Genomic DNA, 25324 nt, shown 5'->3' with positions numbered 1-25324 from the left:
TAAGCTAGTGGCTACTATTACATCTTGTCTGGGGGTGAGGGAAGAAGAGGACGTGTGATTTTGGGAGCTGGGAACTTGTGTGTGTGTGAACCACATGCAGGATTCCTGGGTTCTCTTTCCTAAGGGTCCTGGGATGGAGCGCGTGGGGCGGTAAGAAGAAGTCTAAGTCTGAGGTTTCCACCTCCTCCTTCCTTCCTCGATCCTCCTCTCACTTTCCACTGGCCCCTCCCTCCCCACGTGGAACGAAGGGGGGGGGGGAGGAAGAGAGGGGGAAAAACACCCGCCAGCCCCGCATCTTCACGCCAGTCTTAGCGCTTCTCCCTCCCAGCTGGGCTGTGCCGCATTCGCTCCTGGCTACGGATCGGACCCGCGAAGAGGAGCAGCTGCGTCACCGCATCGACCACCACCATGGCTACCCCCCCGACGCCCCTGCATGGTGAGACTCGCCCCCCTCCCACCTCCGGGGAGACGGGGCAAGGGCTGGGTGAGGGGGGCTTCCGAGCGGGGCACCCCACAAGTTCATCTAGTCCAGCCCCCTGCTTTGCCCAAGACTAGATATTGCGGGGCAGGAGGAAGCCTTCTTGGAAATCAGAGGCAATGAGTTTTCTGGGTTGGGGGGTAGTTTAGCTATTTGCCCGCCACATTACTGTACTATTTTTTGAGGGAGCCCGAGTTTTAGCCACCCGCTTCCTTCCAGAAGCAGAGAAAAATTGGAGGAGTGGGGCGCTGATGGGAGACCCCGCACAAAACCCACTGCTTTGCGCGTGCAAAAAAGGAAGCCCCGCTTGGTTCAAACGAGACTCGCTTCTCCGGGCAAAAACGAACCGGCAGATTTCCTTTGAAGGAGCCGGGAATGCGGAGCTGCTGCTCCTGCTCCGGAATGGCTCCGGAGTCGCTCCGGAGCGGACGGAAGAACTTCCGATTTGGGTGTCGAAAACTGCGCTAACCCTGGCTGCACTGAACAGCCCCGCTCCCTCCTTTCCCTGCAATTCCTTACATCAGGAGAGAGGAGTGAGTGTATGTGTGTGTGTGTGTGTGTTGCGGGGTGGAGTGGGGCGGGCAGCGCTTGTGCTTCTGCAACTTTGAGGCACCCGGGAGCAGCTGCGATGGGGAGACGGTCCCACGGAATGAACTCCGCGGGGGCTGCAGGATCATCCCCAGAAACCTTGGCTGGCTTGGGGCTGTTGGCAGTTTGTTGGGAGCCGGCAGGTGCTCCGTGTGCGAGCGAGCACCATTTGCCCTGGCATTTCTCTCTGTGTGGCTGTTGCTTAACTGGAGACTGCAGAGGCAGGTGTTAAGCTGTTGCCTTCCTGCTTGCTTCCTTCCTCGCCTCTCCTCCTCTTCTCTCTCCCCCCCCCCGCAGAATTCCCCCGGGAGGAGTCGCTGCAGGGGCTAAATGTGTGGGCTCTGTGTGTGTGTGTTTGCAGTCACATAGCATGTTGCCCGGCTCACTGCAGTCCTGGGAAGCCTGAAGTCATCAGCTTCTGCAGCTGCTGTTTGACTGACAGCACGGGGAGGACCAGGATGCTGCCCAGCGGCAGCGGCGGCAGCCTCTGTGCATCAAGGGGGTTGGATGCTTGGATGGAATGTGCAACTTTGCAGAAGCAGGGATGCTGCGGTTGTTTTGATGGCGGGGGTTGGCAGCGGGGTGGGAGAGGGAGAGTTTGTGCAGAGCTCTGAATGCCCAGTCAGTTGTGCTTGTGTGCTGCGTACACAGTGTACATGCCCTGTTTACTTTTCCCGGCTTCGACAGTGTTGAGAGTTGCTTTTGGTGCAGAGGAGTGTGTGTGTGTGTGTGTGTGTGTGAGAGAGAGAGAGAGAGATTCTTTGCAGAAATTGTTGTAGATGATATCACTCACATCTATGATGCTTCATACCATATCAGACTGTTTGTCCACCCAGTCCAGTAAACTGACCAGCAGCAGATCTCCAAGATCTCAGACAGAGGGTCCCCTGCCCCACTGCCTGACCCTTTTTAACTGGTAATATTGGAATCCGAACTCAGGACCTTCTGAATGCAAAGCATTGGCTCCCTGCCTGAACTTTGGCCCCTCCAGCCCACACATGCTAAGATTCACTTCTTCGGACACAATGCCAAACCATGGTTAGAGAACCTTTGCCATAGTTTCCCCATGAAACCCACACAGAGAAACTGTGTTGCGTGGACCAGAATAAGAAACCATGGTTTGTAATGGGTTTTCAAACTATGATTTGCAGTAACTGTAGCTTGGTGTGGCATCTGAATGGATGAATTGCAGTTACAGTTGCTGTTCCACCTCCAAGGGCTGGTACACCCAGAAAAGAGAGTGCTGAGCAGACAGAAAAAGGAAAGCAAGAGAGCCACTCTGAACCACGGTTTGGCTGCTGTACGTTTGAAAACACAAGCTGGTTGGGGATCTAAGCGATGGCTGGTGCAAACCATGGTTTGGCATGAAGTCTGAAGAGACACAGCCTTCTTGACATCTCACTCTCCCTAATTTACATCCATTACATTGATGTGCCTGGATAGCTCATTTAAATGGAGTATCCCCTCTATATAAAAGTTGTCTTGGTTAGGATGCAATTGTAGACAGGAGCAAAAACAGATGCTTATCCTCTTGGCTTAATTGTATAAATGATGTTGTCCTGGGTGTGTTAGGGTGCATGCTTGAGCTGATTCTATGAATGCCATGTTACCATTGTGTGTGTGAAGTTTCAGGCTAGGTGCAGATGGTGTGATTGTGTGTGTATGCTGTACCATCTGCTAGTTTTGTGTGCGTGCATGAATGGCATTTTTTCCTGGGTGTGTATGTTGTATTGAGTGGGTGTTTGCAAGAGGGCGAGATCTGCGATTCTGGGCATTTGAGTGCATGGCCATGGTATCTAAGTTTGTCCTGTACATTTGGGGCCTGGTAGTGATGGATGTTCCTAGTTCCCATGAGGAATCAGGAAGGCAATTGGCAGGTAAACATACATAGGAGTTAGGTGCTAAGGATGAGACAACAATTGACAATAGGGCCATGAATACATTCCATCTCCCCATCGAACACCCCACACCAAACACTCCGTATGTCTGCCAGCCATGCTGTCACCTAGTGGTCACACATATGGTATTACATATGCTGTGTGTGTACATGCATAAGGTTCTTCTACTCAATTGAGTAGGGGGTAGTAATAATAATAATAATAACAACAGCAACAAATATTTTCTGGGTTGCCCCAGCCACCCCGGGAAGCTTCCAAAACATAGAAAACCATAATAAAACATTAAACCTTCACAACCTCCCTATACAGGGCTGCCTTCAGGTGTCTTCTAAATGTTGTATAGGGTTGGAGCACCCTTAAGGAAACCTACAAGCCCCACTGCTGAGTTCCTCCAATTTCAGCTAAATCATACCCCCTCAATAGATTTCTAAAAACAGAAGCTGAAATGGCCGTCGAAAAGGCTAAGGGGGACAGACTCTCTCCCTGCAATTGAAGCACTGCCTATTTTTGGACGATATGCCTGGATTTCTGGTTCTCCAGTTTTAGGACTCCCTTCCCTGGTTCTTTTCATTACCAATCATCTTGGTTTTAAAACAAGAAAATGTTACCAGTACATATCTTGTTTTATTGGTCTTAAAGCTTGCAACTGGATCAATGCAGTAGGCAGAGTCCATGGGGAATAGTTACCGGTACTTCCATCGTCTGCAGAAAACAACCACAACCTCCCGTATATACATTTCCCCCCTGCAAATGTGGATAGTTATTCTGGAATATTTTGCGGACTGTGTTTTAAGTATTAAATTATGGTTTATGCTGAGTATTATCTGGCTCCCTAATCAAATCTAAGCTCTTTTAATTTGCTTGATCCAGTTTGTAGCTGTTAAGGCTGTTGCAGCTGTGGACATGCGCGGTTCGTAGTGATGTTGAATGCTCGACCATTGGGGTGACAGGCTGGTGGGGTCAAGAGCACACTATCTCTCCTTCTCCATACATTTATTTAACACGGGGGGGGGGGCATGTGCATAGAGCTAACTTAGAATGTGTAGATTGTTGCTGGAGGGTCTCTGTAGCCCTTGGGGAAGGACCGTATCTAAGTGGTAGAGGATCTGCTTCAAATGCAGGAGGTTACAGGTTTAGTCCCCAGTATTTCCAGGTAGAAGAGACTCCCTGAGTGAAATCCTGGAGAGCTGCTGCCAGTCAGTGTAGACCAGGGGTAGGCAACCTAAGGCCCGTGGGCCGGATGTGGCCCATTCACATTCTCAATCCGTCCCAAGGATGGTCCGGGAATCAGCGTGTTTTTACACGAGTAGAATGTGTCCTTTTGTTTAAAATGCATCTCTGGTTTATTTGTGGGGTCTACCTGCTGTTTTTACATGAGCAGAATGTGTGCTTTTATTTAAAATGCATCCATGGGTTATTTATGGGGCATAGGAAATCGTTCATCCCCCCCATATAATCCGGCCCACCACATGGTCTGGAGGATGGTGGACCGACCCACGGCTGAAAAAGGTTGCTGACCCCTGAGCTAAACGGAACAGTGGCCTCACTCTGTAGAAGGCAGCTTCCTATTCCACCCCCCTCCATGTGAACCAACAACCTGCAGTTTCATAAATGGATGTTCACCAGGTACGAAGCAGGGGAACAAGCCTCTATTACACATAATGCTCAAAATGTGTGCAACCATGTCCCCTGTTTGAAGTGTGGTTGTAATACACTCTGGAAATGTGACCCTGTGGCAGGATATGTTGGTGAATAAGGCATTGCTTGGGAGGGACTTCTGTACCAGCCGCCAGTCTGCAGGCGTTCTAGGAAAGGTGTACGTCTGTTTACTAGGGAAGGCGAGCGTACAGGGTGTGCTTTTGTGTGTGTTCGTGCATGCATGCATGCATCCAGCAGTCTGCAACAGTTCCCCTCCTCCTCGTCGTGATGGAACTGCCCTCTCTGCCCAGGCCAAGGTGATGTGCTTTCCTGCACGCAGGCTGGGAAGTTGGAGGGAGTCAGGAAAGGTTATTGTTTGCTATATGCATCGATCCCAGCCACAGAAGGTTATGTGCCTGCTTAGTAACTCAGCTGCTCAGGGCCATTTGTAGTGGCAAACTTAAGTTTGTGTACTCCGCAGCAGTCAACAGGGACAACCAGACAATCGCAGCTCCTTGCCAAGTGTGCTTGTATGATGCAAAAGTTTGTTGCATTCAGTGCTGGATTTACGTATAAGCTAAACAAGCCATAGTCTAGGGCCCCACCCTCTACGAGCCCCCCAAAAAAATTTAAAGGAAAAAACAACCTGGATGTACATTTCCAAAATATAAGATCAAAAACAAATAAAATAAAACCTACATACATCAATAGTGTTTTGTGTTGTGTAGGCTCCTATGATGTAAGTAATGGGCCCCTCCTGCTAGCTGCTCCCTAGCCTGGTTTGCTCATTTCTATATCAATTACTTTGATAAAATACATATTTTGTTATGTGCAAATGGCTTTAGATACCTATTAGGTCCATAAATTACCATATAGCATATATTCAACACAAGAAACAGCGATAATTTGTTGTTGACAAAGGACAGCTGGACACATAAAGGGCCCCATTACCTTCAATAGCTCAGGGCCTCATCAAACCTAAATCCGGCCCTGGTTGCATTCATTCTTTAGATGTTTAGGTGTATGCTTACAGCAATTTGCTCAGGGCTAAAATAAATATACCGGGCACAGTAGTCCCTAAATGGCTTGTGATAAGCACCTACCAGATTCCTGAATATGAGCACTGTCTGTTTGTTACTTACCTGCACATCTGTTTGCATTTTTCATGAATGCCCTGCTAGAAGTGTGGTTGCTGTTTGTCCATTGGTAAAGTCCTCTCCCCACCCCAAACCAGTAAGTAAAATAAATACTGTATCCCCTTTTGGAACTCTTGCATTCCCAGGCTACCTATCCTTTGAAAATCACTTGTGTAACATTTGAGAAAGCCTTTCCCCTCTCAGCCTCTAGGAGGAAGCTTCCCTTGGCAAGTTTGGACAGCTGCAAAACCGTACAGCCATAGATTTACCCACATATTTGTTTGCTTGATAGATAGATAGGTAGATATAGATAGATAGATAGATATAGATAGATAGATAGATAGATAGATAGATGATAGATAGATGATAGATAGATGATAGATAGATATATAGATAGATGATAGATAGATATAGATAGATGTAGATAGATATAGATAGATATACTTCCCTTCATCAAAAGATCTCAGGGCAGCTCACAAGATAACAATACAAGATAAGAGCAAAAAGAAATAGTTAAAACAGAAGCAACAAAAGAACTTAGCCAGATGGGTGGGGTATAAATAATATAATCGTCGTCGTCATCATCATTATTAATAACCCCACTTCGCACAAACACATTTAAAAGGCTGCAGAATATTACTCAGCCAAAGGCCTGGTTGAAGAGGAATGTTTCCGCCTGGTGCCTTAAAATATATATAATGAAAATGCCTCATGAACCTCCCTGGGGAGAGCATGCCACAAACGGGGAGCCACTGCAGAAAAGGCCAATTCTTGTGTTGTTGCCAGCCTCAGAACCTCTCATAGAGGAGGTACATGAAAAAGAGCCTCAGATTTACTAGGGAAAACGGGTAGGAAGTAAATTCCATGTGAATTCAGATACCCACGGGTGCACTAACCTCCTTAGGGAATACTCTCCTGGCGTATTATTCACAGAATCACATGTATTGTTGGTTTTTAACCAACAAGTTACTGAATGTGGAAACATTTAGGCTGCAGTCCTGGGCCCATTTACTTGGGGGGTGAACTCAGTGGGGTTTATTTCTGATTATAGGCTTGGAATGTGTAGGGCTGAACTGCTAGGTTTGTTTCTGCAGTCATCAATAGCCACTGAATACGTAATTTGAATTCAGGTGGGGGGAGGGCTTTCTCAGCCACCTTGATTTTGTGCTCAAACAGAATGGTTTAAAGGATATTAAGGATTTCAGAAATCTGTGGTAGTTGATCATGAGGACATGTTTTGTGACACCAACAGAGACTTCCTCTGATATTTCTGCTGCTATTTTTCACCAGCAGAGAAACCTAAGAGCTGTCACTTATGTGTAGTGCTGGATGTTTGCATATTCATGAGAAGTGGCTGCTATTTGTGCCCGATGGAGAATTATTTGAGGTGAAAAGCTCCATTGTTTGCTGAAAGGCTCCTGACGAATAGAGGGACCTATTGGACAAGTGTGCAAGCTTTTAACTGTGTGACAGAACTCTTCGATTTGCTTGCTGAAGAGTTCTGTGTCACCTTGAAGCTTGAGTCCTCCTATGCACCTAGAGCCCAATCTCCCAAAATCTGTTCCATAGCTGATCCTCTCCAGAACCTATCCAGTAACAACTGGCTGTCTTGCTCATACCATGATAAATGAGACAGTTCCTCCATCAAAGCTCCTGCCTGCCTATCCACAATTTTAAGGAGATACTACTTTGCAGAATAATATTGGTGACTCATAATTAATGTATTACTTCTCATTTGAAGTATTTTACAGTCCTTATCTCACTGAGCCTCATAAGAAGTCTGTAGGCTCCTGCTTTATTACTTCCATGTCAGAGATGGAGAAGTCAAGTTAAACCATAGTGAGTTGTCTAGGACCACCCTCTGAGCCCATTGACGACTTTGCATTAGAGTAACAGATGAAATGAAATTCACACAGATTTGGAATTCATTAACACCTCCATATTCAGATTTGATTTTTTAAAAAAGTTCAGACGATCCAGTTTTGCTTCTGAAATTCAAATGATTATGATATTTAAAAGAACATGAACTAATTTTTGTAGGTGAGTTTTAAGGCATATTAAGTACTGTATTCTTGCAAAAGTCAACATCTCTGCACCTTAAAAACTAAGTATCCAACAGTCTCCATAGCTGGGTGTAGTGAAAAACAATCCAATGGGCAGGTTTTATAAACAAATTCAGATTAGAATCTGCTGGAGACTAAAGTCCTCTCCAACATTTGTTTCTGCTCCACAATGAACCTTTAAACAGTATTTGCAATAGCAACAATAATAAGACTCATCATCATCACCCAAAGCTAGTTCCCATGCACAGGACAGACTTGTGATCAGAGCTTAATTTTTAAAGAGGGGCCAGACTAAAATATGGACTACACATGTAAACTGGTTTCAAGCTTAGCTGTCATGATTACCAACCAATAACTCTGGAACTATAATGTGAAGACGCATTGGGGCCCCTAAAAGGGGGTTCTTTGCACACTCACAAAACTGCAATTCCCAGAATCCTACATTAGTCACTGCTTAGTTACTGCTACAATAGTTACTACATTAGTTATTGCTCAGTTTAGATTTGTAGTGTGCAAATTGTGTCTGAAATCATACCAAGACCCCGCCAACTTGGAACTCTTCTACTTAAGCCTAGATGGCAGGCTGAGTCACTGATGAGGAAAAGGCACTCTGCACATGCTTAGGGCCACTGATCTTAATTGCGTTTCTAGGGCCGAGCTCTGGCATCCTGAGAACAGGCTCTGTGACTTAATTACTGGAGCCGTCTAGCCCAGAATGAAACTGCTTGTGCTCAACGCACCACTAATGCTTATTCTATCAGAGCAGATATTGTTGCCTATTAAGAGTTCCTGCCTCAGGCAGTTTTCAGATGCAGAAGTACCTTTCCAAACGCTCACAGTCCTTAACCTACCACCGGCATTATCCTGGGCCCCTGCCCAGCAAGAATCTGCCAGCCAAAGAAATGCTGTTTTACTTCAAGGACTTCTGAGGGGCTGGCCTGGAGCCACACACACCCCACCTCCACCTTCCAACATTAAATCCCAAATTCTGAACAGGGTCAGCACTTTAAACAGAATTCCTAGGCATCTTCAGCACTGCAGAGCATCAGCCTCATAGGCTGCTTTGATTTTGGTGGGCAGACGAGGACATTCTCAGCCTGATTGTGGCAGGAGGTGTTGTGGGGAGAAGGAGAGAGAGAAAGAAATGCTTCTCCATTTAATAAGCATCTCTGGGAAGCGCCTCTCCCTTTATCTCTGCGGCTGCCCTGGTTATTGCTGTCTGCAGGGTGTTTCCCTGGCCGGCTTCCAGAACTTTCTGGGAAACCTGCTGACTCAGCGGTGGGGGAGCTGGACCCACAGGCCAGCCTCCTGTCTGGCCCTTTGGATTCCTGGACAGGCCGCAGGGGCTACAGGAGGGGCAGAGGGAAGCAAGAAGGGTGAGAGATGGGACTCTTGGGAGCGCAAGAGGGGATCTGAGGACACGGGTGGTCGTTTTCATTCACCAGACCTCCACTGGCAGGGCAGCTGTGGGTTTAAAAAAACGAGGGGTGCTTGTTCCATGGTGGGGAGCAGGAGGAGCCCCAGCCAGGAAAGTTTCCTGTCGACAGCTGGCAAGGCGCCAGCTGCGTGGCTCCCCAAGCAAGCATCCTGTCTCCTCAGCTGCCCCCTCCTAGCCCTGGCAGCGGATTAAGACACTGCGCCCGGCTATGCGGTGTCCTGTCTCCATGGCAACTCCCCATCCCCTGCATTGGAGTTTGCATTATTCATCCGCAGTCCCTGCGCTGCAGCAGCAACCCAACCGCCCTCAATCTTGCATCAAGCACTTTGGAGCCCTCTCCCTACCTATATTCTGCAGGGGGGCGGAGGGGGGAGAGAGAAGGAATCGCTTATGCAGGTGACCGGGATGGGTAGGGTGGGTTTGTTTAATAAGAGGTAGGGGCACTAGGAAGCAGGCCTTTCTCCCAATAACCCAGAATGATGGAGCCGAGACCTGCTCTTAGAGGAGGGGCATAGATGGCATTTTGACTTAGGGGGGCAGTGGGAGGGAGCACTTTTGAGAATGGGAGAAGGGAGCAAGTGAAAACTGGTGTGCGTGTGTGCTGTTAACTCTCGATTTTAACATCACTTCCAGCCGTAGCAAAGAAAGCTGCCTGAAGTATAAATACATATCGGGAGAAGTTGCAGCAGCTGGTATTTTCTCTTTTGGTGTTGCTCCTAAAAGACATAGCAGTTCCATTTGGAAATCTGGGGCATATCAGGTTTTGCACCAAAAGGGATGGATAGAGGGAGAGGTTGATGGTGCAGAGAACTGGGGAGGGTTTTTATGGGGGGGGGGGAAATGTGGTCAAGTGCCATTCCGTGTGTGAGGTGAGTGGCCTTTACAAAAAGGTGGAAGAAATGTCAGAGTGGGCAGGTGTGTACATTTGTGTAGCTGGGTTATCTTTGGCTATGCAGATGATTTTTTAAAAAATGTATTAATTTATCCCACTTTTTCCTCGAAGGAGCTCAAGATGGCCCAGGTGCTTCTTTTGCCTCCCCGTTCCATCCTCACAACAACCCTGTGAGGAAGGCTGGGCTGAGAGACAGTGACTCGCTAAAGCTCACCCAGGGAGCTTCATGGCTGAATGGGGCTTTGAATCCCAATTTCCCAGATCCTAGTCCAACACTCTAACCACACTGTCTTCCCAAGGATTTTCTCGAGTTGAGGGGTGTTTGACCCCTGTATGGGTTGCAAGAAGCTGGAGGATATGGGAGAGCTGCATCAATCTGCCTTTCCTGCAAATATGGCTGAAATTATACTAAGCGGCCAAGACACCATTGGTGGTGAGGAGAATGAACACCATCCCAATGTGATGTGTCTAGACCTCTGTTGGCCAAACACCTGTGGGATGTCATGTTTGCTGGAAAGTCATAACCTCTGGCCTAGAACCTCTTCCACTGAAGCCTAGATGGATGGCTGTGTGTAATTAGTTACTGGTGAGGGAAAGGTACTCTGTATATGCCCAGAGTCACTCTTGATGGTGTTCCTTGTTCTATGGCCCTGGCATTCTGAAAATGGGCTCTGTGGCTAATTGCTGGTGCAGCTTAGATTTGCCCTCTATGTGGAATGTGATCCACCACACTCCCCATAAGTCAGAAACATGGCAATATTTCATGTTACAAGGAGCTGTCAACGATGTTCCTCACAGGCAGAGAGGTCTCCCCCATCACCTGCTGGTAAATCCTTTTAACTGGCGATAGCAGGGATTGATCCTGTGGCCTTCTGCCTTCAATGCAGGTCCCCTGGCACAGAGTTAAAGGGATCCACCATTGCCTGAAAGCACCCTAGACTCCCTGATGAGTCAGTGTCATTCTGTCCTGTCTTGACAGTGCTGCTTGAATCATTATTAGGGCATGTCTACACTTTTCAAATTAAAACCAATTTGAAACTGGTTTTACTCTCCATGTCTCTTCTGAAGGATCATGGGAACTGGCATTTTTGGAAGGTACTGGGAAGTTTGCATTAAGAGAGACCAGACCCTTCAGCAGAACAAGAGTTCACAGAGTTCCTTAGTCGGGAACTCCAGCCACTAAAGAGGTTTAGAAACTGGTTTGAGTATATAGGCTCTGCATACCCAGAACACCAAAGGGCAGGAACCTATAAGGGCCTTCATGATCCACTGAAAGTAAGATTAGATTAGATGGCAGGTTGCAGTACTGTTGGATCTCCCATCTTTGCCTTCTTCAAGGGACCACTTGCACAACAAGCAAAACGTTTTCTGTACCATTCAAGAAAGAGGTACTCTTTTGCAAGATTTATTTCCCTCCAATTGCACACCTTTTGGGGGACTGCACAAGACCAGAACCACATTCCCAGCTCAGAGGCAGCATCCAGAATTGCATTGTTAAAAGATGCTACCCAATGTGGTCCAAGACCACTGTTTGGAGAACGAGGGCCTGCCCTTCCATTACATGCCAAGATATAGTCTGAAGGAAAATGGGACCACCGTGGCCTTACTGAAGCTAGACAGGTCCAAGTCTGGTTCATTTATGGAAGGGTTCAATGATGGAAGAAACACAATACATCATTGTTAGAAAATAAACAAAAATAAATAAATTTAGGAAGATTAAGGCAGTTGCCTCAAGTTGTAGGCAATACTAAAGGATGTCAAACTGCCAGCTATTCACTTTTTTTTTTTACCATGGGGAGGGGACATCATTTGAATTTTCCAATCAGGTATCAAAACATCTTGGGATCAGAAGCATGTAATGCTCTGAAAGAAAATATTATGAAAATGATATATAGGTGATACATGACTCCAGTCAAGCTTGCAAAAATATATCATCTGTCTGACAATAAATGTTGGAAATGTAAGGAAACTGAAGGAACGTTCTTTCATCTCTGGTGGACTTGCCCTAGAGTTAAGGCTTTCTGGGAAATGATATATAATGAGTTGAAAAAGGTATTTAAGTATACCTTTCCTAAGAAACCAGAGGCCTTCCTTTTAGGCATTGTTGGCCAGAGGGTGCTAAAGAAGGACCGAACATTCTTTATGTATGCAACAACAGCAGCAAGGATACTTGTAGCCAAACATTGGAAAACCCAAGACTTGCCAACACTGGAAGAATGGCAGATGCAACTGATAGACTATATGGAACTTGCAGAAATGACTGGCAGAATCCGAGACCTGGGAGAGGAAGCAGTGGAAGAGGACTGGAAGAAATTTAAGGACTATTTACAAAAACATTGCAAATTGTATGAGTGTTAAGAAAGATGCAAGAGTGTAAAAAACATGGCACCACTAAGCTAGTTGAAAAGATTATGAACATAAGTGAAATCTAAGAAAAGATAAGTTTTGGATAAATATTATGTCTAAATTAAGTATTTAAGGTCTGGATAAAAGTATCTAAAGCTAGGGACACAATATTGGAAATTCATAAAATAAGAATTGAAATAAGGTGATAATTTGCTGGTTAAAGTTTTATAATTTAGGAACGCAGGAACGAGAGATGTGAGGAAGTCCAAAAAGTGAAGAAAATATGTTTATTGATGTAAGTGTTTTTTCTTTTTTTCTTTTTTGTCGTTCTTTTGTTTTTTCTTTTTTCTCTTTACTGTATTAAGAAAATCTTTAATAAATATTTTTTTAAAAAAATAGAAATGAACGAAGCAAGACAGTGTTCTGTGGCTGCTTAATCAATCTTGATGAGTATATAATTTGAGCATCAACAGAAGAAGTATTTTAATTGACTTGAAAACACACTATGAATTCAAATCTGGCAAATAACAAAGGACCTTAGCCTTAATGAAGCAGTATCATGCAGTAGTCACTGCTGTGCCTGCATAACAAAAAATGTACTCGTATCAGATAACCTTTTCACTTCTTCGTGTATTTATACACTCCCAACCAGTGTTGCTATATATACACACAGAGGCAGGCACTTAATGGTCAATTCTTAGAAAAATGTGTTCTTCATTCTACAATGGCAGAAATCCCATCCTGGCCTGGAAGCAAGTCATAGGTGTCAATTCACACCTGTTATCTTTAAAAGGTTGAAAGCAGCTCCAGTCGCTGCACCTCTCAACCCACTGCCCATTGGTCCCACTACCTCCCCTCCTTTCCCACTTACTGTATCAAGGACAACTTATAGTTTTGCTGAATAACAGGTAGGGTAGAAGAGCTTAGTAAGTGGAGGACCATGGTAAAAAAACCCAGCTATTATATCATCACTCATTGCTTTAGATCTTATGAAGTTAGAAGAACGATACCTGGCAATCCTATTTGAACCCACTCATGCCACGCTCAAATCCTGCCTTGATCTACACAAGGCAGTAAAGCAGATTAGTTGTTAACACCACCAGGGAGAGCTCCTAGGAAGCAATTTGCTCCAACAGCACCAAGGAGAGCTCCCAGTGACAAGGTGTGGAAGGGGCCCTTTGAGCTTCTTTCTCCAGTCCACTCCTTTTGAAGAACAGGGGTGGGGCAAATGCACTCCTCCAAGCCTCTTTCTCTGGTCCTTGGGACTCTCCCCATGCCACACCCTCTCTCCAGGACACACCCCTCACCAGCCCTACTTTGCACCTTCCTTGGATGCTTTTGCCTGTCTGGAATTTGTCCTTAAGCTCTGATCCTGCCTCTTTCTTGCCTGGATGAAAGAGAGGAATGTGTGCATGTGCGTATAGGAAGTAGTCTACTATACCAAGGTAACATGCATATTCACCCACGTTTAACGCTCCACCCACGTTTGCCTCTGGCCTCTCCTACTACTGTTCCAGAAGGCAATGAGAACTTTGGCCTGAAAAATGTTCCTAAGCCCTGAACTAGGGTGAGGTAGTGTGGGAGTCAGTTTGTTCCACAAGCCCAGGGCAAATTGCTTGTGAGAGTCCTGGTTCTGGTTCTACGACACCTGATTTAGATGTAGCGATGACCACCAAGCGTGATGGTTTTCAAAGAGGATTAGACAAATTCATGGATGGTGAGGCTATCAGTGTCTACTAGACATTCTGGCCATGTTCTGCCTTTACTGCTGGAGGCAGCATTCCCAAATCACAAGTGGGGAGGGGACTACTACATTCATATCCTGCTTGGGGGCTTCCACAGGCATCTGGTTGGCCACTGTGAGAACAGGATGCTAGACTAAATGGGCCTTTGGCCTGACCCAGCAAGTCTCTTCTTATGTGGGTTCCTGCCTGGTAGCTTTGGGTTTCAGCACCTTCTTAAGCACCAGCCAGGAACCTGGTGCAGCTCCTTGGGCAGTGATGCTGTAGCCTCCAACTCAGTGTCCTGGTCAATGCTGGACTCTCACTTCATGGCACATCCTGTAGCGAATGGTTTGAAGGGAACCAGTGACTTCAGATTCACCATATTGTGCTCCCTAAACTGAGAAATGTAGAAGGATCATCATGGAAGGCTTAGAGGATACTTAGAAGAAGCTAGGCAATAACCTTTAACATCTCTCTTAAATAAGAACAGGACAGCAACAGGAAATGCATGGCAATACCCAGGTACAACTAAGCCCAGCGCCACCTAGTGACTAATGAGTATAATGACACTATCCACATAGTGGATGGAGGAATGAACTATACAACATTTATTTAAGCCATTGTTTTGTAGTGAACCCTATTGGGTACGACGTTACCCAATACAATGATTTACCAGCCAATGAAATGAAATGTGCAATAGGCCTGGTTGCTCACTGTACTCTCACTCTCTGTTTTCTCCCCAGATAACAGCAGCCACATGGACCCCTTCACCTATGGTGAGTAATGTTGTAGAAATGCAGCACAGTCGCTGGGTCTGAGGGTTGTGTCATACCCAAAGTAGACCCACTGAAATTACTGAGCATGGCTAACTTGGGTCCACTATTCTCAATGGGATCTGCTCTGAGAAGAATTTACCTGAAGATCCTTTTGCCCCACATGAGAAGGAAGAGATATTGTAGGGAGTTGGTTGCCCCACGGGGGTCCCTTTCAACTCTAGGTGGGGGCGGTGTTAAGATGTTGGGCTGCAAGGGTGGCAGTGATTGGGTTTTACAGGGAGAGGCGGGGCATGTCTCTGGGTGGCAGATAATGGCATCTAAGCATCTTGGTTTGGGTGCTTGGGTGACCATGAACATCGTACATTCTGACCGGCTCCATTACCCTTCCAGACTATGATACGCTGCGCACGGTGGGACTGGTCTTGGCCATCGTCATGTTTGTGCTGGGAATCTTGATAGCACTGAGTGAGTCACTTCTTCTTTTTTATCGATGTATGCTTCCTTTATGCCTCTCTTGGCTCCTACACTGGCCTCCCTGTCTGGTTCCCTCAGCTCCCAGTTCTGATATTTTACTTGGGTCCAATATGTGCCCTATTATGCAGACAAACCACCCAAATGCAGATACCTGTATTAGCCAAAGAAATCCCTGTCTGGTTCCCTCAGCTCCCAGTTCTGATATTTTACTTGGGTCCAATATGTGCCCTATTATGCAGACAAACCACCCAAATGCAGATACCTGTATTAGCCAAAGAAATCAGCAGCTACTGAAGAATCTGGCATTCCTTCTTTCCTTCCTTCCTTCCTTCCTTCCTTCCTTCCTTCCTTCCTTCCTTCCTTCCTTCCTTCCTTCCTTCCTTCCTTCCTTCCTTCCTGTCTACAAGGTTCTAGAAGTAACATCTCAGGAAACCTTTGATGCCAGAGGTGCCAGGGGATTAGGGGCCCACAATAGCTCTCTGCTCATCCCCTCCAGTGACTAGTAGAAGCAACATAAATGAAATGCCACAGTGATGCAGTGGCTAGCACATTGAACTCTGACCAACATCCATATCCCTGTTCAGCCACGAAGCTCACTGGTTGATTTTTGACCAGTCATGGGAAGGTACCTTATATCAAGTCAAGACTCTTATGCATTCCAGGGTTGTCTCCCTTGGTTGGAAGCAGCTCTCCAGAAACTCATGGAGATGTCTTTCCCATCTGCTGTTACTTGATCTTTTAAAGTAGATATACTGGAGATTGAATGTTAGGACCTTCAGTCATCAAGGCATGAGCTGTTCCACTGAACCAATGGTGTTGGTCCTTGTCATGGCCCTTCCCTCATAACTCACAGGGTTGTTGTTGCTGTTGTTGTTGTGTGGTGAATCCCCAGCAATACTCTAAGCTTCATGGAAGAAGGGTGGGGCACACATGATAGATAAAATAATGTAACAAGCAAATTTAGCCATATTCTGCATCATGCTTATACATAACAACTTAAGAAGAGCTTTGCTGGGTCAGACCAAAGGTCTGTTCTTACAATAGCCAACCAAATGCCTATGGAAAACCTGCTTTTGGGACACGAGTGCAAAGAATTCAGCTTTTCTGGACACTTATTATTTTCATCCCAGAGCATAGACAATCTTATCCATTGTGAGATACAGAAATGCAAGTTACAGCTGTATGCGATGGGCCTGGAGCAGTGACTTCTCAACTTCCAGGGCAAATAGCAGCTTCAGGGGGGTTTCATTGGGAGGGAAAGGGTTAACCAAGGGATCTCCCTAGGTATATGTGGAAGGTGTATATATACATTTGTCACTGAAGCCATCCAGAGGAGCTCTGTTAGTTACAGACCCCCAACTGGCCTTACCTAGATGTCAGTCATTTAGTTTCTCCTAAATCGTTATAGGCTGACAGGCCTTTGCAGCCATTAAAAACATTATTGATTAGCCAATCACCTTAATGATTATTTGTACTGTATTTAAATAGCATTTTACATTTTATTGTCGAGCAATAACCTTATATTTTATGACACAGCTGTAATCTTTTCATAAACAAACAAAATATGAAAAGGAAAATACTTTTTAATAACAGCCTGTTAAGGACTTGTGTGACCTTTCAGGACTGTGCTGAATATTGAGGTGGCAGTCAAAAGAGTGGCAGCGGTGGAGGAAGGAAGGAAACTGGGATAATGAGAGGAGAAGAGTTAATTGCCTTGCTAAAGCCCCTATTAGTTTTATCTAGACAAGGTGATAGATGGTGGGCGGCGGGGGTGTGTGTGTGTGTAGATGCATGTTGTAAAGTTAACAAGCTAGTTTGCCTACATTGTGCACAGATCTTTCAGGAGTGAAAAAGGGTGCCCTTCCCCTTTCTCATTATCAAGACACTCATCCACCTTTCACTATAGAGCTACAAAATGCCCAAGTTCAGCTCATCTGAATGCTCCAGTCCTAAATCAGAGACACATTTCACTACAAAGTACAGCTGAGGCCAGTGGGTCTACAGTGTGGTGGGGTTTTTTTTGGGGGGGGTCCTTTCCTCCACTCTAGACTATGCTATCCTCATGCTGAGAGCTCTGAACAGCACTACATGGCTCCTTTTCCAGCTGGGCAGCAGCCCTGAATAAGAGGGTGAGGTTACGCTGCAACCTTTTGTTACAGGCCTCAGTAGTATTTTTATTTATTCATGAATGACACTTCGTCCCACCAGATAGCAAGACAGGATCGTTGTTGCAGCCTCCCAGCCCTTCCCTTCCATTCATACTTTGCTCTTTTTCCCTCCTGCTGCAGGTAAAAAGTTCAAGTGCAAAAAATCTGACCCCAGGTAGGTGCTTCCTGACCACTTTCTCTCTTGTCTTCATCCCTGACCTGAACTCTGCAACACCCACCACCTGACCTCCCTCCTCCTCAAACATTGTGCCCTTCATCCCTATTCACTTGTTCCCTTTTCTGTGTCTTCATCTCTGCAGCCTGTCGGACCCCAGGGCATCGGGCAAGACTCCTAGTAAGTGTGGCGTGGCCTTGGGAGGGAGGGAGGGAGGGAGGGAGGGAGGGAGGCAGAGGGCAAGTGGTATCTCATGGGCCTGTTTGTGTGTGTAGCCTTGTGCAAACTTAACAGGCAACACAACCTCTCTCTCTCTATTTTCAATCGACTTAAAACCAGACCAGGGGTCAGTGGTGGCTGGTGTATTGGGACTGGTACGGTAGGCAGTACGCAGGCCAACAGTAGGGGGCACCAGAGACACCAATAGGTGAAGCCAGAGCCAATGACAAGCGAAGCCAACTAATTCTCGTTTTATCCTCATCTTCTTCCTTGTTGAGTTCTACAAATGCAACACTGAGACCATACCTTCCAGCACGGCATGGCCCGAATCTGGGACGTCATCTTCTGGGTCTCGAGCAAGTCACGTGACCTGCGTGAGATTGCAGCCCCCCTCCCAAAGCACTGTTTTCCGGCACAGCACCCAAAAACATGAGTTTTGGGGTGCCTTGAAATGCACATTTCTGTGCGCCATGCCCAAAAATGGTGCAGCCTGAAATAGGGTGAGATCATGATGGCCATCCGGGCCTCTCGTAAAAAGAAAAGGGATGTCCTGGTTTTTTTTTCAGGACAGTTGACGGGTAGGTGAGACTAAGGAGGAGGAAGCTGACAGCCAGAGCCCTTCCCTGAACCCGGGACTGGGTGCCAAGGCAGGCAGAAGGGGGCTGTCTGAGGGGCAGACTGAGGTTGGCAGGGCAGTACTTCATATGTATGCCCTAACAGACCAGCCTCCACTGCCAGGGGTCCACCTGAACCGCCATATTTTACCCATAAGTGAGGTCACGTTTATTAGACATTCATTCTGATTTCTTCCCAGAGAGGTTAGACAACGTTGCTTCAAAAGCAGCCATTACCTCAGTTTCCAGCACATCCCTTTCCTTACTGCGAAAATAAATTAATAAAAATAAATATTTTGGGGGGAGGGGGAATGGGCCCTGTTGCAAAAGAGGGCCAAATCCATTTCAATGGCACAAGCTGGATTTGCCAGGATGCGGTCGGACCCCCGTAAGAACAGCTACCGCCTCAAACTGCCCAGGGTGTTTCGAAAACAGCCCCCTTCCCGCCGATCTGAGTTTGTGCACGTGCGAAGGTGCCTGCCTCTCTGCCCCCTTCACCTTCTCCTTACGGAGGCATTGAGGAAATTGCGAGAGGGAGGGCGGCTTGAAGCTCCCACACCTGAGGTAACCTCCCGCCCACCTTCCGTTACCATGGAGTTTGCTGACGTCGGAGGGGATGCTGAGGACTCTATGGTGACGCCATGGCAACGGAGAGCACGATTCCTGCAGCAGCTGGGAAGCCTACAGGGAGACATTGTTTGCCAGGGCTCCCGAATGCTAGGATTCGCTTCTCTCCATCTTGCCACAGCCACTGACACTCTTCTCTCAAACTCTCCCTCTCTCCTTCTCCTTCTTCTCTCTTCCAGCTCCAGCGGGTGGTGTGTAGGTGCCCTCGCCAATCTCTGCTGCTCCCGACTGGCTGGGGGATGAACTGCGCCCAGGAACATTTCTCCTGAGACCTTGGCACCTTGGCACCGACTGCCCGGGAGGGGGAGGGGCTCTCCGTTCTATCCTCGACAAGGGAGGGGCAATTTTATAACCAGTTAGCTCTTGCGCTTCCATTGCATGACAGGGGCGGGCACCTGGGCGGGGTTGGGGGCGCTACACAGGCCATGAGGTAGCAAAGTCCCTCTGCCTGTCTATTTCAGCTGGCACCCACCCCGCTGGGGGCTGCTTCCCATAACCCCCAAAACAGGGTCCCTTTAAACTGCAATAACGCTGCCTGCTGCCACCCTCTGGGAAACACCCACCCCATGCCACCCCATGCCCCCCCCAGCGATGCCCCCTTGCTTCTGGGCATATTAACCCCCCATAGCTGCTGCTGCTTTGCTTTCTGTGCCTCCCGCTACGCTGTGAGAAAAAAAAGAAGTCCAATGACCACGATAGCCACAAAGGGGACGGGGATTCTACCCAAGAGCCAATCTGCCCCAGTGCTAGAAACCAGGACGCTTTTTTGGGGGTGGGGTGGTGGTGTTGGGCCACCTGTGAAGCCAAGGATGGGGCCAGCCGAAGGAATAAAAAGGAGCAAGGGAGGGCTTGCTTTTGTGGCATACACTCCACTTCCCCCAGGGGGCGCTGCTCACAGCTTCTCCTTGCTGTACCATCCACATCTCCGTGTCTCTCATCCAAGCATGGAGCAAACTTTGACCAATCAATAAACGTGGGTTGTTTTTTTCTAACTAGACTCGCTTGCTTTCTTTTGTTTGTTGTTACCCTAATGGGCTCAAAAGTTCCATCTCACCACTGGGTAGCTCAGCGGGGTAGAGCATGGTGCCGATAACACCAAGGTTGCAGGTTTGATTCCCCGTGTGGGCCAAATGCATATTCCTTTATTGCAGGGGGGTTAGACTTAGATGATCCTCAGGGTCCTTCCCAACTCTACAAGTCTATGATTCCAAGCTGTCTTGGGATCTGCAATTCTGAACTTGCAGGATAAGGGGCAGGAGTTGGCTCTAAAAGAGCTGAACTCTACCCATCTTTTTTTTTACTGATCTTCCACTCCTGCGAGAAGTGAGGTTACAGGGAACCAGGCAGAGGGCCTTCTCAGTAGTGGCGCCCGCCCTGTGGAACGCCCTCCCACCGAATGTCAAGGAAATAAACAACTACCTGACTTTTAGAAGACATCTGAAGGAAGCCCTGTTTAGGGAAGTTTTTAATGCCTGGTGTTTTATTCTGTTTTTAATCTCTGTTGGGAGCCACCCAGAGTGGCTGGGGAAACCCAGCCAGATGGGCGGGGCAATAATAATAATAATAATAATAATAATAATAATAATAATAATTCACTAGAACTAAGGAATAAGCTACACTCCAGGTTGTAGGCAGCTAAGTTCTATGTGGAGTGCACTCATAGAAATTAATGGACGTAAATTTCTCATGCTAATTAATCCCAGTGAGCCTAATGTTGGAAACAATCCTTTGTATTAAATGTGGAGTTGCACTTATGATGCCTTTTAAAATGGTGGCTTTGGGAGGGGCTGATTAGGGTCAGGCAGAAAAGGTAAAGTACCCCTGGATGGTTAAGTCCAGTCAAAGGTTGCGGCGCTCATCTCACTTTCAGGTGTCGGAGCCGGCATTTGTCCGCAGACAGTTTTCCGGGTCATGTGGCCAGCATGACTAACCTGCTTCTGGTGCAATGGAACACTGTGACAAGTGCCAGAGCTCACGGAAACGCTGTTTACCTTCCCACCGCAGTGGTACCTATTTATCTACTTGCACTGGTATGCCTTTAAACTGCTAGGTTGGCAGAAGCAACAGGAGCTCATCCCGTTGCGTGGATTTGAACCACAGATCTTCCAATCGGAATCAAGGCCATAAGAAGGGATGTGTTAATTTGATGAAAAACTGCCCCCCCCCACTTCTCAAAGCTGCTACTTGCCATGTGTGGATGGGAAGCTGCAATTGGCCCCAAATATGTCTTCCTTCCTGATACAGGTAAGAGCTGGTGGAGAAGGCAGATCTCAGCCCGAGAATGGAGAACGTTACATAAAGTTAGGTGTGCCATGACAGCTGCTATTTTTGAAAAAAAAACACAAATAAAAAACACAGCCCAGATGTGTTAAATGCAATAATGCGTTTAATTGCAATGTTTAGTCAGGTCCTTCTGAAAAGAAAAGGCCTTGATCTTCTTATTGAGATGCCTTTTTGTTTTTGTTTTTCCGCTGGCTTTTAACATTGGCTTGGTCAGCAGAAACGGAGCAGCTGAATGTGCTCCTCTCCACGGTGTGAAATGTTTCACCTGCCAACTGGCTGCATCTTAGGCTGCAGAAGAACGGCACAGGGGTTTTTGTATTTGCGGCCAGTTGGCAACCCTGGACCATCTAATCAGCGTTATTGTGGCGATGGGGGAGGCGGAAAAAACCCACCAGCCATTCTTGGAACGCTGGCGTCCTTAACTAAGGAAGGGATGAATGAGCAGCTGCCTGGGCCGCGGCCTGGTAAATTGCCACGATCAGAAGAAAGAGGAACACAACACATACAGAAAGAGGCAAATTGAGAGGGTGCGTGTGGCTGCCGCGCTGCCAACAAGGGCCAATCCACACTTCCGCTTGTCTTGTGCCTAGAAAACAAGGATCTGAGCAGTTTCCTGCTTGTTCTGTACTTCCTAGGCACAGGTCTCTATGCAATTTGCCTAAAATAGAATAATAGAATTGTCGAGTCGGAAGGGACCCTTAGGGTTATCTAGTCCATCCCCCTGCAATGCAGGAATATGCAGGGAGCGAACCTCCAAGCTTGGTGTTATCAGCACCACGCTCAGCACCAACTGAGTGGTTTTGCCTTTGCCCTGCCGCTTTCCCACTGGAAACCTGCTCTTTAGTGCTAAATCAGAACAAACAGCAATCTGTGGGGAAACCCAATGGACATTTACTCCAGTTCAGCAAAAAAGAGCAGGTTTTCCCAGAGGGGAGGAGAGTAGTGGGGATGAGCCCTCAGTCTGTAAAAAAACCTGGATCCAGGGGCTGAGCCATGCCTCTAAATATATCCAGCGTTGTGGGGCCTCCTCCCCTGAGATTGCAAGAAAAATGTGGTGCTCTCTTTAGCAACCAGGGAAAACGCAGGGTCTCGCTTGCTTCCCTTTAGGTACCAATTTCCGACTATACTTGGGGCTTTATATGATGGGCAGTAATTCACAAATCCAATAAAGCTAATGCTCCATTATTCTGAATGATCTCACCTGCTGAGCCAGGCGGAGAAACCCACGTTGTGAATGCAGCCGTGGCTGCCAAGATAATGCTTTGGGGGAGTAGAAATATGAGATGCTGGTACACATATCTTGATAAAAGCGCCATGGGTGCCCACACACAAGAGTTGCCATGGGTAGCAAGAAAAGAAACAATGGTCTTCTGTACCGGTGAGGATCATCACATGCAAAAAAGCACCACGTAATTCTACCCTAATGCCATCGCAGGTGTCCAAGTTTTGCATGCTCACATTGTGCAAAGGGGACTTTCCCAGACCCCTCCAAATGCCACTGCCTCTCACCCTAGCAACCCCACCCTCCCCATCAGCCTATAGTGAACCAGCAGGTCATTACCTAGCCAATCAGATTTGGCTGCAGGATGACCCTGAGGCCAAACAGAATTTGCCTCCTCTTTGAATTAGCTTTATCAGACCTGATTGGCTAGGCTTCCTTTCCCCATGCTGGTGCCCTCCAGCTGTTCTGGACCACAACTCCCAGCAGCCTTAGCCAGCATCTGTTCTCTTGTTCTGAAGTGGGGAGCTATGGGGCAGTGGGGGCCCTCTCTGGTTTGGGGGACCATGGGCAGGAATGTCATTTGGGTCCCCTTTAAAGGTACGAAAATAAGACATGCATAACATTTCACTTATTTCTAAACAGGAAGTTAAAAGGAAAGTAGGGATGATTGTATCACAATACGTTCCATCATGGTCAATTTTTTATTACAACCAGGGTGGAGAATATCACTTAATGTACTCTGAATACATGGATGCAAGTCACGAAAAGAAGCAAGCTGTGACCTTTGCATGTGGTACTCGTACAGAAACAGCCCCCCCCAACCCAAACCTCTTTAAAAAGCATATTAGTAGGAGGAGCATATGGTGAGTTGGTGATAACCAGTTCACTGATAAAAATTGCCATAGTAATTAATCCTATACGAGTACAGTGGTACCTCAGGTTACAGATGCTTCAGGTTACATACTCCGCTAACCCAGAAATATTACCTCGGGTTAAAAACTTTGCTTCAGGATAAGAACAGAAATTGTGCACCGGAAGCGCAGCGGCAGCAGGAGGCCCCATTAGCTAAAGTGGTGCTTCAGGTTAAGAACAGTTTCAGGTTAAGAACGGACCTCCGGAACGAATTAAGTATTTAACCCGAGGTACCACTGTAAATTCTCTAGTTCCCTATTTAATGAAACGAACTTTTTTGAGCCTTCTTGGAAGCAAAGCCCTCAGTCAAATCACTATGACCCAAACTTTCCCCAATTTTATGTTCAGCTGAAACCAATACTAATCCTACTACACATTATCGCAACATTTTGGAGGGCTGTTAGAGGCAGTCCTTTGCTTGAAGATCTCCTCTGTTTGAGGGCTGCCGGGCCCAAGACTAGTTTAAAAATAAGGAGCCACCCAAAGGGGAGCAGAAGGGTCTTTGAAGTTTCCCATCCTGGTCAGCAGACCAAAGAGGCAGGTGCAAACGTCCCCTGGTGCCCCCCCTCGCTATGGCGAGATGCACTCTGCTTCTCCTGAAAGCACAGCCATTGTTTCTTAAATTTAAATATTTGCATGTAAATTACCACGTGCAGATATTATGCAAATGGGCACTCCCTTTTGTCCTTGCGGCTGGTGATTCAAATCCTCATAATTGGCCACCCTAAGCACATAGCGTCCCCTTTTCAGCTCAGCTGAGTTTTGGAAGAAGGAAAACAGGCAGGGCTCTCTGTGTCCTTTCTGGGAAGACGTTCCAGGCTTAAGGAGAAGCAAGAAAAAATGGGCAGATTCTTGTGGGAGACTTTTGCATTAAAAAAAAATAATGCCCAACATATGGCATCGCCAGATGACCTGTTCAGTGAGCATTCATTCATCCAGACAAATTCATTCTGATTTGCTTGCTGGGTTTTTATACATCTTTCTGTTAATCCTGCGCTCAATGCATTTTTAGTGCATTTACCCATTGCTGTGCATTGCTGCACACTGCAGTTCTGTGCTGCTGTTTGGTTATTCTCACACGGGCTACGCCCATTCTTTTTATTTTCCTTGCACCATATTTTCATTTCATTTTTTCGAAACCAGTCCTGGGACCATTCAGCAAAGGGGAGGGGCAGAGGCAAGAGTGGGCGGAGCAACAGTTTAAAATGTCACCTTTGTACAGTAGGCAACTTTCTGTACACACACACACACACACACACACAGCTCTCTGCCTTCTATCCAGGCCAGCAAAAAGCATGGGGCATATTCCAGCCAGGCAAAAACAATCTGTTACAGGAAAAATCCGAGGGCTCCCTTGGACAAAACAAAGACACCAACCAGGATAACTTGGAGCAAAACAGCAGCCTGTAGGCCTTTATTGAACTGTTGCAACAGGGTATTCCCCTCACTTGCAGGAGAGAGGAAAGACCCAGAAGAATAGTGTGCAAGGTCTTATAAAAACTTTTGAAATTCCCCTCCTCTAGATCAAGCCCACCCCCAGAAACATCATGCATACATTACAGAAAGGAGGGGTTGAGGGAGGAGTCGTGGTGGTAACATCATGCATACATTACAGAAAGGAGGGGCTGAGGGAGGAGTTGGTGGTAACTTGAGTGTCTTGTCACCTGGCTGGTT

The 25324-nt window shown here is 46.9% G+C and overlaps 1 protein-coding gene across 2 annotated transcripts; it reads left to right on the top strand.

The window, feature by feature from the left end:
- Positions 1-252: 252 nt before the first annotated feature.
- Positions 253-20225, top strand: LOC309375336 (FXYD domain-containing ion transport regulator 7-like). Of its 2 annotated transcripts, none has more exons than XM_081921032.1 (6): positions 253-436; positions 14945-14977; positions 15368-15442; positions 17740-17773; positions 17919-17953; positions 19413-20225. In XM_081921032.1, exons 1-6 carry the CDS (start codon positions 409-411, stop codon positions 19430-19432), a joined length of 225 nt encoding a protein of 74 aa, XP_081777158.1. In that variant the 5' UTR covers positions 253-408; the 3' UTR covers positions 19433-20225. The 2 variants fall into 2 exon arrangements, with proteins under 2 accessions (XP_081777158.1, XP_081777157.1); XM_081921031.1 differs by lacking the exon at positions 253-436 and adding an exon at positions 8314-9177.
- Positions 20226-25324: the final 5099 nt, after the last annotated feature.

The sequence above is a fragment of the Podarcis melisellensis genome, assembly GCF_964234715.1.
Source record: "Podarcis melisellensis genome assembly, chromosome: 8".
NCBI classification, from domain to species: Eukaryota; Metazoa; Chordata; class Lepidosauria; order Squamata; family Lacertidae; genus Podarcis; species Podarcis melisellensis.
Note: the sequence above shows the minus strand (reverse complement) of the source record. Positions and strands in the feature narration are given on the sequence as shown.